Source organism: Adiantum capillus-veneris, chromosome 17, assembly GCF_014529385.1.
Source record: "Adiantum capillus-veneris isolate H3 chromosome 17, ASM1452938v2, whole genome shotgun sequence".
Lineage (NCBI taxonomy): Eukaryota > Viridiplantae > Streptophyta > Polypodiopsida > Polypodiales > Pteridaceae > Adiantum > Adiantum capillus-veneris.
In genome coordinates, this window is record NC_140947.1 from 87,962,847 (window position 1) to 87,981,245 (window position 18,399).

The 18,399-nt window shown below is 41.5% G+C and overlaps 1 protein-coding gene across 3 annotated transcripts in view; it reads right to left on the minus strand.

The window, feature by feature from the left end:
* Positions 1-15,325: 15,325 nt before the first annotated feature.
* Positions 15,326-18,399, minus strand: part of LOC147437658 (C2 domain-containing protein At1g53590-like) — a 109,096-nt gene continuing 106,022 nt past the window's right edge. For all 3 annotated transcript variants that reach the window (XM_086487154.1, XM_086487155.1, XM_086487153.1), the window contains 4 exons: positions 17,503-17,595; positions 16,802-16,985; positions 16,610-16,724; positions 15,326-16,513 (listed from right to left, as the gene is read on the minus strand). In XM_086487154.1, the coding sequence (XP_086343280.1) occupies positions 15,503-16,513; positions 16,610-16,724; positions 16,802-16,985; positions 17,503-17,595 (1,403 nt within the window). In that variant the 3' untranslated portion in view covers positions 15,326-15,502. The remainder of the gene's footprint in view (positions 16,514-16,609; positions 16,725-16,801; positions 16,986-17,502; positions 17,596-18,399) is intronic.

Consider the following 18,399-nt stretch of genomic DNA (forward strand, 5'->3'; position numbering starts at 1 on the left):
AGATGCCTAATTCCAATGTGCAAAACTAGGGTGAGGTGGGGTTCGTACGAGTTCAAAAATTCTACCTTTCTGACTGATATTGAGAGAGAACCTCCTTCCCATTTGTTAGTTCTACTACTAATTTTTTGATCGGGTATGTACTTAGCTTTAGCTTCCTTAAGCATTCCAAAGAAAAAAAACAATCTTTACTACCACATTCTACAAGTAACTCAAACTTTTCACCTTGTCAATTTGTAGTGGTTTTGATGACGCCACATTGTTGCCAAGTCCTAGAATTGTCGATTGTGGTAAAAATGTAGCTCTTTCATATTCCTCATTCATTAAGGATGGTTCTCTTCATACCGTATATGCTCTTGCTCCTCTTCCTCTTCCTCCGCCATGTCCCCTATTTCTACCTCCTCTTTGAAGATACTATTAACTAAATAACCATGACCAATTGCCATCCTATCTCAAGAACACCTACATATATAGGGGTAAAAAATGGCATCCTTTTCATTACTCAAAATTTCGGATGGAACAAGATATCACCCAAAAGTTTGGGCTACATCTTAACCACTCACCCATACAATTGGATAGCTCCCTTAGGATAACAAAGATATCCTAGCATATGTAAAGACATATATGTGCATGGAGTATAAACTCTTTGTCCATGGGGGTGGCCAACTTAACATTGGCTAAATAGCTATAATTGCTCATCACATGAAGTGAATATATATCAAGGAATCAAAGGTGGTCTTGAGACAAGTTGTCTTAGGGATCATCAATTGGTTCCTAGTTCATCTAGACTAACCAAAGCATTCCTTTCCTAGCTTAACAAACAAGTGTATGTGGTTTTTGGAAGATGTCCTTCCATTCTCGATCCATTTAAAATTTTTTAAGTACATATATATTTCCAAACAAATGCAATGCTATAATTTAAAGAGCTTATACTAAATCATAGAGATTTTAATAACTAAGGACCCACATGGGATTGGTCTGGCAAGCACTGGGATCTAATGTGGCTTAGGGGTATAAACACTCTCATGCATGGGAATGCTACTCAAACGGGCCTCATTGTTTTGAGTGGACATGGCCCTCTTGGCGGTGATGTTCTCCTCCTTGCACGTGTTCTTTTGGGGGCCATATCCTTTATCATTCTAAAGGGATACTTAACTGTTAGGTAAAGTATTGAAAACTCAAAAGATTACCATAAGAATTTATACTATGTCTTTTTTATAATTTAGTTAATTTTTTGAGAAATCTAAACCTTTGTATTGGATTACAGTACTATATGTAATTGTTTTTTGTATGATATTATTGTTGTGGGTTTTCAATACCTTTATATAATCCTAAAATTTAGTACATAAATTTTTGAGCTAGTTTGCTAATCTCTCCCTTTAATTTATACCCAAAATTAGGTAATTTTAAGCTTAGTAATAATCTAAATTAAATAGCTGATCAATAAAAAATTATAATGTCTTTCCAATAGTGTGTTTCAACTCTAAAAATCAACACATTTTGAGTCAATTTCTTAGTCTTCTTCTTTTATTTTTTGTTGAAACTAGAGAATTTCATACTTAGTAATTAGCTAAACTAAATATTTGATCATGATATTTTTATCACAACTTTTTATCAAGGTATTCTAACTTTGAAAGTTATCCCATAAATTTCAGAGTGAATTTTCTAATCCCCCCTTTACTTTTCTCTAATAATTATCTCATAAATTTTAAATTTATATTTATAAATTTCCTTTTAATTATAATCTAAAAACAAACAATTCTTACTTCAATAATTTTTAAAATTAGAAAGATAATTTTGATATAACTTCCACAACTTTTTGACAATTTGTAGAAGCTCTTTAATTTATTTCATAAGTAGGTAGAGTTTCATAGCCCCCATTCCTAAGATGTGATGCTCCAACAGACTCCAAATGTACTCTAGCTACATCTCTTTATTCCTGAAATCTCTGAGGATTTTCTTATGTCTCTTGTGCAATCCCCACCCACTCCTCTGCATCCAACCATGCCGGCTTTGAGCTATTAGCCCTCTATCTCTCGCTTCGGACCGATGGTGTGACATTGTGGCAATTGCCACACTTAAGATCCAGTTATTCGAGGCTAGATCATACCTCTCTGTCGGCATGTCCTCTATAAGAATGGCCTTGACAATGTAATTCTTTCTATCATCATATTGATCATCCCAAATCTCCATCATAGAGTGGCCAAATTGAATTGTACAGAGCTGTCAAATCCTCTCTTGTCTCGCAAATTTTTGACCCTATCCTCCACAACAGCTCCATCCCTAGTCTTGTACACCTTTCTAGGATCATCCTTGTGTGATCCCAAGGTGTACATGGTGTGCCAATCAGTGAATTATCTATTGAATACAGTGGTGGACGATTTCTCGATGGTGTGGACTCATCTGTAGAGTCTCTACCACAAAATGCAGGGGCTTCCGTGATGTAAACTTTTGGTTCACGCTTTTAGTGGTAGGGTCTAGAGGTGTGTCATTGCTGGAAGATGCGTCTCTCACTAAGTTGGGGTACTATGTCCCTGTTATAGACAAGGTACTGTCTGAACCTTGTATTCTCTATTATGAACAAAAGATGTAATTTATGTCTGGCCGCAGCCACGAATACCATGCCGCTTTGGTGCTTTCAGCCTTTAGAAAGGAAGTCGATGAGAGCTGTGCAGAAGTCGAACGGCTCTATGTAAAAGTCGAAAGGCTCTAAGCAAAAGAAAAAGAAAAGCTAGCGAAAGAAAAAGAAAAGCTAATGATGGCAAAGGAGAGGATTGCGAAGAGTCTTCTTTTGATATCTTTAGGTTTCCTCTCCTTAGTAACTTAGTTTGTTAGTTTATATATTTTTGAGCTTTCAAATCTTTTATTTTGTCTTTCTTTATTTTTCAGAACTGTCCGTTCGTAAGTTCATATTTTTTTGATTTTATAAAGGTATATAATTGATTTTCAAGGTTTAAATTGTATTTGGTTCGTGGACTTGATATAGTAGTCACATGCATGATGCTTTTGAGTGTTTGATAAAACCGTGGGTTGTTAGGTGCTTTTATCTTTGGGAGCCTAGGTAATAGGATACCCAAATCTCTATACCGTTTTTATTAATCTTTTAGTTTTGTTTTTTTTTATAGCTTTTGTTGTTTTGTTTTGATTTTTGTTTTTTGTTTTTGTTTACTTGGTGAGCGTAAGGTCCTTTTTTTACTCCTTTTTTACAAGGGAAAATTACCAAAATACCCCTCTAATTTGTAAAAACTCCCAATATACCCCTCAAAACCCTTGTATCTATTTTCGTTGGATCTTCAAGGTTTTCTAATCTTTATTCTTGTTTGACAATTGAGATCGGCTTTTGAGTGCTTAGCACGCAATTTTTTGCAAATTACCTCGCAGAAAAAGAAATTATGTATAAGAATTCATCTCCAAAGCCTACATAACCAACTCAAATTTTAGTTTTAGCATCCTGTATGGTAGACAATCACTCTTCTTATGAAAAGCTACAAATTTTTTTGTTTTTGGAGAAATTTACTCTCACAACCGGGGGTATTTTGGGAATTTTGGAAATTTTGAAGGGCATTATGGAAATGTACGACAAATTATGGGGGTACTTTGGCAATTTTTGAAATTTGAGGGGTAATTTGGAGATTTCCACAAATTAGAGGGGTATTTTGGTAATTTTCCCTTTTTACAAATTAGGCAGCACGCTCGTCCACGTAGAGCAATTATTCGACGTTCGATTGCTGCTATGATTGTAAACCCCGATTACTTATCTATTCAATCTGCGCTTTACAATCGATTGCAGGATTTGTCCAACGGGAGCCAGCAGGGCCAGAAGCCAACAGTCCAAATGGAGCAGTTCTGCCCATAGGAGTACCAATCGAATGTTTGCTGTTGAAAAATTTGTTTGACCCTAGCACTGAGGACTAGTTAGTGGTTCTATTCATGGCCTTATGTTGCTGCTAATTTGATTACCAGACTAAGCCTGATTTGATGTGGATATCGAGGAAGAATTGCAGTCGGAATGCGCTGTTTTCACCAATCAGTCCAAGTGCCCAAAATACAATATCTGATGGTAACTTGCCAGCAGGGCTAGGAAGCTGTGGAATGTTTTCAGCAATCAATGCAGCCAGCCAACAGTCCAGATGCCCAGAATACAATATGATGATGAGCCAGGGTGCTCTACTATTCACATTAGACAACGTTTAGAAGAGAGAGCATGTCTCGAGATACAATCACCTATACTTTGGTGCTTGACACTGCCTTGGTTGACTAGTTGACATGTATGCCAAATGTGATGTACTTCAAAAATCACAAAACTTGCTTCAGGCATTTCTTGTCCATCATCTCTTGGAGTGTATTGATTGTGGGATTTCCCCAATAGGGACAGGGCCAAGAAGCTTTGGGCTGTTTTTAGTAGATGCAAAGAGATGGCATCTCTCTAGAGGTAATCACCTACATACACTTGCATCTTAAAGGTATGTGGCATTACACAAGATGTTGTTGCTTGGTTGACATGTATGTCAGATATTTCTGATGGCTCAGAAGTGTGCTTGATGAGCTTCCTGTCCAAAATGTCGTTCCTTGCAACGCATTGATTACGGGATAAGCCCAAGAAGGACATGGCCAACAAGCTCTGGGCTGTTTTCAGCAGATGCAAAGACATGGCATTTATCCAAATGGAAACATATATGCTTGCATTCTGAAGGCATGTCGCACTATGCAAGACGTTGATATGGATCAAAATATTCATGATGATACTGCTAGTCAAGGGTCATTGAGAAAAACCATCGTGTTTGGCATTGCCTTGGTCGACATGTATGCCAAATGCAGTGTACTTCAAAAAGCACGAAACTTGCTTCAGGTGGTTCTTGTCCAGAATGTCGTCTCTTGGAGTGCATCGATTGCAGGATATGCCCAACAAGGGTGTTCTTAACAGATGCAAAGAGATGGCATTTCTCCAATTGCAATCACCTACACTTGCATTGTAAGACATGTGGCATTACCCAAGATGCTGATATGGGAAAAGGAATTCGCAATGATATTTTATGGCAAGGGCTGCTAAAAAAAGATATCGTGCTTGGAAATGCCTTGACATGTATGCCAAATACTTCAAAAAGCTCAAAAAAGTTATTGACGAGCTTCCTTTCTGGAATATCTGTAACAGACTTAAACACTCCAAGTCAAGAATCTACCTCGACACCATAAGAATTCACTTCAAACAGTTCACAATTCACAATTGATTCGACACTGGTCCGATGGAGTTCCGTGCCTAGAGATATTGGCCCCAAAGACTGGCGTCCCTTTCGGTATTTCTTTTTATATTAATCTGTGTTCAAAGTACACGAGAGTAAGCAGGCGCTCACTCTTAGACTCTGCGTCTAGATGCTCTGCAGAGTCGAAGGCTTGTCCACTTATTTAAAGAGTTTACAAGGGATGTCAAAAGCAGAGTCCCGAAAGCTGAAAATCAAAAGCCTTGCCAAAATAAAGCATCTTCAATTTTTCCTCTCACAAGCTTGCTTGTAAAAATTAAAGCAAAAGCTCTCTCCTCTTTTCTCTTGCAAATTGTGTAGCCAGAAAAGCAGTCCAAAATTTACCAAAAGCTTTCGTAAATTGCGCCGCAAAACACAGGCATACGTACGGTAGGCCACGTCAGCTGTTTCAATATAAATTGCGGGGGACTGTGCGGACAGTGCCACGTCAGCAATTCCAATGGGGGTTCCTGCACCTGCAAAACAAGGAGTGTGTATACTGAGCAGCCACGTCACCGGTTTGTGACATACCTCTTCCTTGAAAGCATGGTAATCGCCCTCGTTAAGCCTGCAAAACAGACAAAGGTCATAAACTGTCTTAGCAGACACTGACTGTTAGTACCGATGTACTAGGAAAACACATCTAGCACAAGTACCAATCTACAATCACATCACACGACATTGTTCTTGAGGAGCTACCTTCACGGAATGATAATTCTTAAGAATGCACTGATTGTGGGACACACTAAACAGGAGTGGGGCCAAGAAGGTATGGGCTGTTTCAGCTAATGCAAAGCGAGTGCATCTCTCCAGATGCAATAACCTATGCTTACATCTTGAAGGCATGTGGTGACTTGGAAGACACTAAGATGGACAAAAGAACTCATGACGATATTGTTAGTCAGGGGTTGTTGAAATTTTTTTTTTATGTTGACACTGCCTTGATCAACATGTATGCCAAATGTGGTAGGGCTAGGAATCCCCGGGCTGTTTTCAGCAAATGTGAAGCGAGCGAATCTCTCCAGATGCAATCACCTATGTTTTTGTCTCGAAGGCATGTGACACTATGCAAGACGTTGATATGGGCAATAAAATTCCCAACGGTATCACTAGTTAGGTGGGTGTTGAAAAAAGAAGTTGTGCTTGGCATTTCCTTGGTAGGGACAGAAATCCTTGCGTTGTTTTCAGTAAATGTGAAGCGAGCGAATCTCCAGATGCAATCACCTATGCTAAGGCATGTGACACTATGTAGACGCTGATATGGACAAGAAAATTCACGACGGTGTCGAGAAATATGTGTTTGAAACGTGAGCCGGGCAAGCACCGGGCCTCTGGCTGTGAGAGTTGAGAGAGAGAATAAGAACAACATGTAAAAAAGGCTATGGCAATCACCGTAAAATTCGATTAATCAAATCAAGCTCTGGTCAATAGCCAAGGTGGGCTGTTAGCAACACTGACGCTTGGGTTCACTGAAATCTAGGAGTTTAGGCTCCCTTGACAGTTACCCGGGCCGTTAAGGACACTAGGACTTAATAGAATGTTTCAATCAATCTCTAGCTGATGTCGGTGATAGAAATTCCCTCCTGTCGCTTTATCTGTCTCAACTGTCTTGGATCCACTTGCTCTGATTGCCTTCAGGATCTGTATGCCCTTGGTGATTTGTATTACCGAGCTCGATAGAGTGAGCTTACTTGCTCCTTAAGGAATAAGAGAGAGTCGGATCACTTCACCAAGGTCGAGAGAGAGAGAGAGAGCCTTTTCTTCGCGTTGCTTCTCCAACACGAGAGAGAGAGAGAGAGAGAGAGAGAGAGAGAGAGAGAGAGAGAGAGAGAGAGAGAGAGAGAGAGAGAGAGCGCCACCCCCTTCGCTAGCCGAGGACGAGAGAGAGAGAACTCTTTCAACCTACCTTCCTCCAGAGCTCCCGGATCCCCTCTCCTTTGATGCTTCAAGCTCTTCCGTTTTCTTCCCGTTCATCCCTTTGCATGCTCCTCTCTCGTAGAGTATCCTCGCTTTTTTTGGCAATAATCCTCCACTTTTTAAAAATAGGCCACTTCCCCCTAAGCAACAACGGCACCGCCGTTGCTAGGTGGGAAGCAGGTCGACGACGTGGTAGTCAATCACAGGAGTCGAGCAACACGAAATCCGTTGGGATTAAGACCAAATAGCGGCGCTACCAGCCTCGGACGAGCTCGACCGTGAAGACAAAACGCTTTACGAGGCCAAGGAAGAACCAAGTATGTCGGGGGATATGTGTTTGAAACGTGAGTCGAGCAAAGGCGTCGGGCCTCTGGCTGTGAGAGGTGTGAAAGAGAGAGAATAGCAGACACTGAAAGATCTGGTAAACACCGTAATCATCGATTAATTGAATAATGCTTTGAGTTCAATTTAATCAAAGACCTAAGTGGAATGTTAGCAGCACCGTAACTCGGATTAACAAAAAAATTAGGAGTTTAAGCTCCCTTTTACAAGATTAACCGGGCCGTTAACGACACCGAAACTTCACAGGATGATTAATTAATCTCTACCTGATGACGGTGATGTTAATTCTCTCTTTTCGCTTTATCTGCTTCAATTGTCCTTGGATTCTACTAACTTCAAAATCCTTTAATTCTGCTCACTGTCTCAATCATCATGCTTCGATAATTGTCAAATATTACGTAGCTTCTTGCTCTATTTGCTTTACACTGGCTTGATTGCCGTTCTCAAGTTTTAACTTTCTTCTGCTCTTCAATTGCTATCCAAAGCTTTAACCCTTCCTCTTGGCCTGCCTTGTGCTTTCCTCTTGCTTCTTTGGGTTGAGTCTCTTGCTTATGCACGAGAGAGAGAGAGAGAGAGAGAGAGAGAGAGAGCCGTTCTCTTCCTTTGTTAGCCAAGGACGAGAGAGAGAACTCCTTTCTTGCTTTGCTAGCCGACGACGAGAGAGAGAGAGAGAGAGAGCATGCGAGCCCTCGAAGCCTTGCTTCCTCTTTTTGTTTTCTCATCGTTCATGTCCGTTTTTTCTTCCCTTTTTATGCTCCTCCTTGCTTACTCGAGAGCGAGGTCGGAAGGTTTCTCAAGGAGAGAGAGAGAGAGAGAGAGAGAGAGAGAGAGAGAGAGAGAGAGAGAGAGAGCGCCTTTAGCTTCGCTTTGCTTCTCCAACGAGAGAGAGAGAGAGAGAGAGAGAGAGAGAGAGAGAGAGAGAGAGAGAGAGAGAGAGAGTCGCTCCCTTCACTAGCCAAGGACTAGCGAAGGAGGAGAGAGAGAACCCTTTCAAGCTACCTTCCTACACAGCTCCCATATCCCCTCTCCTTTGATGCTTCAAGCTCTTCCATTTTCTTCCCATTCATCCCTTTGCATGCTCCTCTCTCGTAGAGTATCCCCGCTTTTTTTAGCAATAATCCTCCACTTTTTAAAAATCGGCCACTTCCTCCTAAGCAACGCCGGCGCTGTCGTTGATAGGTGGGAAGCAGCTCGATGACATGGCAGCCACAGGAGTCGAGCAGCGTCATTGGTCTGGAGAGCGGCCTGCACTTTGCATCAAGTGAAATCAGTCCAAAGCATTTTTGTTGTAGTTACATTGGGTATGTTCTGCAATCAATATGCTCCAAAAGATGACATTTTGGACAAATAACTCATCAAGAACTGTAAAGCCACCGTCCCAAACTTTGTGGGCCCACTAACTGAGGTTGCCAAATCTTCCAAAGTCATTTGGTACCTCATCATCGGTCGTTGTCAACGACTTCAAACATTAATATCTTACAGTTATGGACTCTGATTGACAAGTTGTAAATTTTTATAGACTTCTCAAGATGCATAGAACGCATACAAACCCTGCTGAGGCTGTAAAACGTTGGGTTTCAAGCCCACATTGTGATCGTCTAGCTCGTGGGAACACTCCTTATCACATGGAGGCAGATTCAGTTGCAAGTTAAGTTTGCATCGTAGGTTTGGCTATATATAGTGTAAGGTATGTTTACAAAGGAATAAATGAATATAGCGCTATACTGCTCTCTCTCTTAACTCTTCCAGCCACTCTTCCTCTCATGGCCTGCACACGCTACCATCCACCGTAGCTTAGGTGATCCTAACACTGGTATTAGAGCTTTGGACTGTGTCGCCGACGCGAGAGCGGCTACCTGCAGAGGAGCAGTCCATTTTTTGGACCTGCATGGTTGCGACCGTAACCAGCAGCAAAAGGTTCACCCTGGCATGCTGACTATATCTCGATACTACATCGGCTCCTTGTTCGATCTCTATAGCCTGCTGCGAGTGCAACCATCTCCAATGCTGTCGACTGTCTGCGCTACCATTGACAGAGCTCGTTTTAGTTGTTTGTGTTCATACATTATTTAAAGTGGGCACCCAATTTTTTCTTAAGACCGTATGCAAGCGGATATTCACACCTTCGGTCCTTCTAGCAGTTATTCACATCCTCTATTAGGTGCTTGATACTCGATTTGCAGCAGGAGGCAGGAGGAGAATTGGTGAGGAGTGTTCGCAGCATATCAACAGACAGCATCTTAAAACGTAGTCAATAGCTTGGTGGAGCAACAACATCTCAAAAGGTTTGCAGTTTTTGTGGCATATCACAAAGATCGAAGATAAGATACTTGTTCTCCAAAATTCTCAACCATGCAGATGCAAGATTTGGGTTGTGATGCCAACATTAGGTGCGACAGTTTTGAAGCCAACAAGCTCGATGCAACCAAGCTTTTTGGCTACCTACTTGATCAGTGTATGCAAGATAGCATCAATGCAAGGACATATGAATATGGCAACTCTTTGAAGACTAGGTTCACAGTTGATTTTTTACCAATTTAGTGTCATAAGTATGTTTGTTGGTTTTGTCTAATGTAAAAAACAATCATATATTTTATGTCAACTAGACATCACTTCCCCCTCCAATGTTGCAAGTTGTACGATACCACTTTGTAACATTTAATGCACTAGTAACTTGGGTGGAAGAGTGTATTTGCAAATGATGGAGTAAAGAATGGAGGCAAGAAAGTTTGGTGGAGGTAGGGTGATAGGTAGGTAGGTGGTTGTGTCGTTGAGTTGTCTGAGGGCTTCTTGCTCATACCATTCACTAGAGAGGATGATTAGGCCTAGATTTTTTTCCTCTGGCTTGATGAATATAGAAGGGTCTTTTAAAAGGGTTTTTATGGCTAGGCTGACAAATTTAGGTAACTTAGAATAGGCGACATTGTAGTGCGATAAAGTTTCTTTGAGGTTTAGGTGGTTCTGGAAAAGAATTCCTGGTAGAGTAGGGTCTAGGGAAGGAGGCATCCAAGAGGGGTTTGGGGTTTTGAAAGGGGAGGGGTCGGTTCAATATTAGAGTTTGGAAGAACATTTTAAGTTGCATGCTTCTTGCCAGGGAGTCATCGAAAATTACTAAATGTGGAGGAGGAGGGTTTGGGGGTGGGGGATGTATTTGAGACCTAGGTCCAAGCATTTCATTGGACGAGACGGGACGAGTGGTGAGGTTATGGATAAAATTAATGGTTAGGTGATCAACAAAAGAGTGTAAGGGAAGCTTACCAAAGAACGTAGGTTTGTAAGCATGAGGGTTGGTGAGTGGGAGCCAAACCTTTCGTCTACTTCTTCTTCTTCTTGGTTCTTCATGGAAAAAGAGTGGATATCCTTGGTGGAAGAGGTTGGGGTAGAAGGTGACGTAGAGGGGGATTATCCAGTCCAAAGATTTGGGAGGAGGGTGGGCTTCCTAAAAAGCAAACGTATCCAAGATGTTGGATGTGAAGGCCCTAATACCTCCTCTCTCTTTGTTTTCCCAAGTTGTTGTCGTCGCGGTTAGGGTTAATAAGGTTGTGGGGTTTTGTTAGCTTGTTGAAGGGGAAAGGTTTGGAGTTTGAGGATGGGGGAATTCTTGGTGAAAAAAGGTTATGCATAGGGTTGAGGGGTATTTGGGATCTAAAGTTGGTTCTTTGGATGACGGGTGTAAGAGCGGTTTTTAATAGGGAGGAGAACATGGTTCCTTGGATGAGGGGTGTAAGTACGGTTTTTTTAATGAACAAAGTGGAGAGTAGGGTGGGGTAGGTGCTTTATGGCAGGTGGAGGGACCAAGAGAGTGTAATGAATGTGAGGAAAGGGAGTTGTTTTTAGTTGATTTGTGGACGGGGAGAGGGGTTCTAGGTGGGAAAAAGGGGGCTTTGGTGGGAGGAAGTCTAAGTGTTTTAATGGCGGGAAGGTTTTTATGTGTTTTATTGGGGTGTGTGTTGGGGGTGGTTACAATGTGAGGGGGCTTAGGGAAAGGAGGAGATTTGAATTGTTTTAAGGACTTTTAGCTCCACAAGCTCTTTGATCGTTTGTTCCTTTGGAAGGTGTGTTGATTCTTCTTTCAAGGTTGAGCTATAGCGTTTCCTAAATGTCAAGTATTGGTTGCAATATCACAAGAGGCCATAAGGGGCAAGGTAATGGGTGAGAGCTTTTTCATAAGGTCGGTGAGGCTTTTGTCTACCTCCAAGATTTATCTCTTGAAGGTTATGAACAAGGAGCTTTTCGTGCAACTGATTTGGTATTGGATTGTAATGGCGATGCGTTTGGCATTGAGCAAGGCTTACGCTTGGGTATCTTGCAATTAAATATGACGAGGTTTCATATTAAGGCTATTGGGATTTGCATCGTTCTTGTGAAATTCTACCAAGTGGGAGGTGAAGGAGGAGGCCTTGGTTAACTTCTTGTGTAGCTTCGTAGATTCCATAAGGGAGAGGTTTATGATGTCTTCAAACTCCTTGGGTTTTTTGGGGAGAGGAGGGGAGCCTTGGAGGGGAAAAGGTGAGGGGATTGTTTGAAGGTGGTCAACTCGAGGAGAAATGTAGTGGGTTAGTAGGGGAGGAGGAGACGGGTTTTATGGTGGAGAAGTTAATGCGAAGGTTGGATTGAATTTTCTTCGGTGGGTTAGGGTTGGACGAGGCAAGTTCCTTGTTGGAATAGAGATCGTGGTGGATGGTCGAGTATTCCACTCGAAGTTTTTCTTAGTGTAGGTTTATGGAGAAGTCAAATGACTGCTCTAGGAGATGCTTAAGCTCTTCCATGATGATCTTGTACAGATCGAGTGTGAGGGTAGAGGGGCCATCAAGGTTAGTTTTGTCCATTAGGCGGTGGGGATTCTATGCCTATTCGATATCGGATAAGAGTTCTCCATGTGGAGAGACATGCAACGAGCTAGATAGGCTTGGTTGATGGATGTTGAAGGTGAAAAAAAATCTTTCAAGGGTTTGATAAACCAAAGTTACATGTTGTTGGCGTTGGGTCGGCAACAGGTATCCAAAATTGAGAAACAAGGGTTGTTTCTATAGTGGATGTTCAAAGTTACTAGCAGCATCCTGAGTTGGTATCCGAAGTTGAAAACGAGGGTTGCTGCTATAGTAGATGCTAGAAGTTGTTGACGATGATCGAAAATGCAAAGGCTTATAGTTGATGGGAGCCTCAAGCTATTAGACGTATTTGCAGTAGGAAAGCATTACAATGAAATAAGAGGGCTCCCCTATACACCCTCTAAAAAGTGTTTGTAGAGGGTCCTCAAAATTGGATGAGTGTCCCCATACCTCTTGCTAGCTTTTTTCTTTTTCGACACACCAGAGAGCCCACAGGGGGAGGTGCTTATCCCTTTCAAATATTAGCCATGTTACATGGTTGGGCAAGGGACGCGTACCATCGGGCAAGAGCTACGTGTACGCATCACCATGGCCACCTAATTGATGCACCAGGTGTTGGGAACGACGGAGAGAACGAGAACTCATAGCAACCAACTAGGAACCTCCTCCTCGGGTGACCCATCCCAGGAGGAGGATGCACTCGAGTGTCCAAGGGAAAGAGCCCTAGCAACGTGAACACCAGGTGAGCACAAGGTGTCCCTCTAGAGCGTGACCCAACGGGGGATTTGAACCCACAATCTGTAGCTTGAGAGGCTAAAGCTGTACCGTTATACCAACTCTTTGGGCACTCTTCGTAGCTTTGTGGCACCTCATCCACAAAATTTGGTGATAACCTAGCGTTACCCCTACATTTTAAGTAGGGCGTGCCTCAATCACCCCCTACATTTCGAAATTCACCATTTTGATAGGTTACAATAGGTGAAAAGGGTTGGTTTCTAAGAATAGAATATAATAAAAGGGTGCTAGCCGGTCAACTTTGGAAATATGGGGAATACGAAAAAGTATCGATTGAAAGAACAAAAATTATTCATTTTACTCGTGTATTATTTGATAATATACAAAGTTTATTGTATTATTCATATTATTTTGAATAATTTATGCAAGACAGCCATTGTTGATGTAGTTTACTGGTACTTGCCCCTCGTGTTAGTGCGTCTTATTACGATTGAGTATGAGAGAGCATTAAAAATACAAGTCCGTGTCGATTGCCAAATGCCAATAGTTTCAGTACCTTGGACTGTCTTGCACAAACCCACCTCAATCTCTTTGCACCATGCCATCTTCATGTATGTAAAAATCATTATGTCTATCGCTTGGTATGTTAAAACACTCTTCTTCTCGGGTGTGGGTGTGTGTGTGTGTGCGCGTGCTAATAAAAGGAGGAAAATGGTATAACCTTTCTATCACCCAAGTGTGGTATATTGGTTATGCCATTTCCCTCTTGAATAACAAGTCTTGAGTTCAACTCCTCGTCGGCTAGATCTTTAAGGTCTTGTGGAATAGTTTCCTACGACGTTAAAACTCTCTTCTTCTTCTTCTTCCTGTGTGTGTGTGTGTGTGTGTGTGTGTGTGTGTGTGTGTGTGAGAGAGAGAGAGAGAGAGAGAGAGAGAGAGAGAGAGAGAGAGAGAGAGAGAGAGAGAGAGAGAGAGAGAGAGAGAGAGAGAGAGAGCGCACGCACACACACACACACACACAGAGGTAGGGAATGGACAATGTGTTTCCTTTCCCTCGTAAAAACAGCTCCCCATGGCTCCCGGCCATGGGTCGCTATTTTTATAGGGAAAGGACACTCACTATCCATTCCCGGGCGTCACAGTCGAGGGAAGTGGGGCCAATAAGTCAACATGTTCATTCATAGAGCAAAATTACGTGCGCCGAGTTGGAGTGCACACCATCTCTAGGGATTCAAAGTAAAGAGTGTTAGGCATTTTTGGTCTTCAGACACCATGACATGATGAAACCCTCCCAAAAGAGGCAGTATCACCTCCCCGCATGTCATAGTATGGTGTGCAACTACATATGTAGTGTGGCATAAGGAGCACTTCAAAGTAGGATAATACTTATGAGCTTCATACACACTTTAGTTTTCTTCTAGGGGTAATTTCATGCACTAAGAGTGTCACCAATTAAAAAAATTGAGTTTACTCATGCGTCAATTCTAAGATACTTTGATACTTTGCTTGAGTTAGTGTGGATTGTGAATTCACGTTCATTATGAAAGAAGGATTTTGAAAAAAAGCAAGTAGCTATAGAGTACCTTACCATTCGTTGGACTTGGGTCCTATGCTCAAGGATGTGTTGTAGAGGAAAACTTCCTTGGAGTTGGTCAAATTCACATTCATCATCAAAGAAAAAGCTCCTTCAATTTTATCAAATTAACAATTTCATCATGGATCAGCCCTTTCTAGGAATGGTTGGAGAAAGCATACTTGGAAGGCTCAAAAGTTTTACTACAAGATTGGCAAATTTTGCATACATGTTATTCATATATGCTTTCCTAAATTTTGAATGTTACCTTTTACTATCTGTATAATTCAAAGTTTCACCATTCTGGCATACAATTTGCCACTGTTGAGCATGAGAAAGAAAAAATATCACTCGACTTGAATATTGCACTTCATGGGCAAGGTCTCTAGTTCAAACCCAAGATTACCAAAATCCGCAAACAAAATTGGGGAAAGTGTTATTCTTTTTAGAATGAATACAAAGGTGGCTTTTACAATTCTTGGAATAACCTTATACATAATTTGTTAAAAAAAGAGGGATTCATGATGCAATTGTATGCCTACAAGAAGAAGCTCAGACACTTATTTCTAAAAGAATTGAACTAATCTTTCCAAATAAGATGATAGCACAAGGTACAAGATCGGAGGTGGAATCCGTGCGTATGGGAATTCAATTTCACACAGTACAAATTGAGTAGTAACAATCCAGATGTGTTGACTTGAATTTTACATGCTCTACATTTAGCATTCCCAATTGAATATTTACAATTGAGTAGCTGTGGGCTACTTCATGTTCGCACTACATATCGTTTAGAAGAATATGTACATTTCATTATGTAGAATACAAGTAGCTTGTGTCCACAAACTATTGCTTCCCGTATGGTACGAAACCTAAGTTCTTTCTGTATGTTTATCTTCTATACTCACTCCCTCATTTTTGTTAGTAGATTCAACATTATGAGTCCTAGGACTAGGTGGACAATTTTCGATATTGGACGGTCTTGATTCATTGATTCCTTCTGGAATGGGCAGTCTTCTTTCATTGATTCCTTCTTGAATGGGCAGTCTTGCTTCATTGATTTCTTCTTGAAGATTACTTGATCCAGCAGTTTGCTTATCAGCACCTCCCATGGCTTCATTCTCTTCAACAGGTGTACTCTCCATGGAAAGCTTCCTCTCAATAAGAGGGCTTGGTTCACTGAAAGGAGTTATGGACGTAGCACAGTCTTTAACTTCGTCATTCGCTGCCTTCTTGGTCGATCCCTTCCGTTTGAAGGAAGAACCAAGATTATGAGCAGTCTTGCCAGCATGCTTTAACAGACCTTTTGCCATGCTTTTCACGTGAGCGCGTTTGGACGGAGTCTCAGGGGCGGCATCTGCTTCTTGAGAAATGTCGGCATCGAGGGTGTGGTTGCCATCTAAGTCCTTCACACTGTCAGGTTTGCTTGTTGTTGTGTCTTCTACTTTCAATCTCACTGTGGTCCCTTTCATTCCCACAGCCAGAAACTCATCAGCATCTTCAACAGATCCATTCTTATCGCTCGGAATGCTCAACGAAGAGGGTTGATGTCGCCGTCGGTCCCAGAATCCTCGTCTTTTCGTCTTAATCTTTTCCACTTCCTCTTCATCAGATGCCTCACTGCTGCTAGAAACCAGTGTCTTCTTTTGCGTAGACTCCAGATTGTCCTTTTGATTTTTTCGACTATCATGTCTCGTCGTCCCTTGCCGTTGCTGCCAGCTTTTTGTCCTTGCAGGCTGCCCTGGACTGAGAATGGACCAGTACCCATCTTTTTCTCCCTTACCAAGGTTGATTACCTCGAACCTCTCGGCCATTGAAGATTTATCATCCGCAGCATCCATATTGGTTTCTGCTTCATTAGAAGACAGAGAGCTTTTTGGATCCTGCATCCAAAGTTCCAGTCAGGCAGATTTAGAACCACAAAAGAGTATGGAAATTATTACAAACAAGCCTTGAAAACTGTTACAAACAAGCCTTACATTTTCTATGAGATCCAATGTTATATGTATGCGCCCCATTTTCACGTCCTTTAAAGGAATCCAGAGATCATGGTGCTGACCATCTCTTAATTTGGCAATGTCAATCTCACAGAATCTGGAAAATACATAATCAACCATGTCTTTCTTTACAAGAAATATTTTAACAACTTATTCCCAGAAACCATTTCTTACCCAAGATCATCATCACGAAACTGATCCTTGTCTCGAACACGTAGGACCAACAAAGTTGGCATCTCCCAGCTGGCGATTGGAACCTCAAACTCTTCAAACCATCTCGGCTTAAGAGTCTTCTTTTGTACTTTGGTCTTGAAACGGTGACTGTTAAAAGTCCCTCTAACATAGGGGTCTGCCAAACCTGAGGTTGCATAGAAACCTTGCTTAATCTCGGGGGGGGGGGGATTACTCAGTGGGTTCAACTTACTAAACATGAAAGTATGTCATGGGACACTGTCCAGTCCAATCAACTGATAATATATGACATTGAAACACTGCACCTTTGACGTTGTCACGACATACTTTTATAGCATTATTTTTCTTGGGAGGAACACAAAGTAGCTTTGACTTTTCTTTTCTTCAATCAATGCTCGAGGAGTTTATTCATAAATCCTCTATATCACGTGCGTTCTAAGCCCTAATTTTAAAAACCCATATATGTAGATTTTTACGAATATAACACACCCTTTTCTAGATCAATGTATGTATGTCCCCTTTGTTTGGTACCCTTCTGTATGTTGAAAACATGATACACTGGGACTAAATAATCCCTTCTGTTGAGCTCATGTGTAATGTTTACATATTTGCACGTGATTTCCTGAGAATTGATTGTACTAGAGAAAGTCTTGAATCTGTATTGACTTGATCAAGAAGCATACCATTTATATCAGCCGGCCTCAGATCTGATGCCTCCAAAATATTAAGCTTTAAAGTTGCAATGGAGGCTCTCTCTTCTATGTGAAGACACTTACCTGAAACATACCACAAGACTTTGCTGAGAAGGGCAGCCAGCAAATGAAAGGCAATCAGATGCCTTGAATGCTCAATTGTGCAAGATAACAGCCCGAATGCACAAAACCATTTACGGAACATACTCAGATAAGCATGCAATTTAGCACTCTAAATGGGATAGTGAAAAGCACTGACAGAACCACCTGACTAATAAAGATCCTACCTGCCAACATGAGTTGGCTGGACTATATTTAATAAATTTTCTACATTCGATCAAGATTTTGCTACTACCAGATTTTTGTTTAGTAAGAACCACTGAAGATTCCTTTTTCAATGAATTGATATTGTTATGATCGGAGAAGAGCCATATGTAACCAACCAGATCTCCCCTACGGCCATGAAAACCATTGCAAAAGGTCCTTCGGCTGCAGCACCGCTACCCATCTACCGACTGCTAACCCAGCTACCCTCTCCACTTTCATGCTTTCCTGCTGTCCCACCAGCAACCCTCGTGCACACTGTTACTTTGTGGCCACATACCTGTTGCCCGCGGCCAGTTGCCACCCTTTCACACTAATCCTGCATTCCTGAACCAAACCCACCCATTTGATACAGCAGGCTGCTTTGTCTGACACAATAGGTAAAAGAACTTGCATGCTGCACAGGAATGGGTAAGGCTACTTGAGTCTTGGAGCTGGAAATAGCAGCTTCATGTCAACTATAAAAATTTGCAGTAATAAATCCTCATAAGTGCAGACAAAGTGTGGGCTCTCAGATTGTACTCTCTGGAGCCCAGATACATTACACAACATCCAATGATTGGT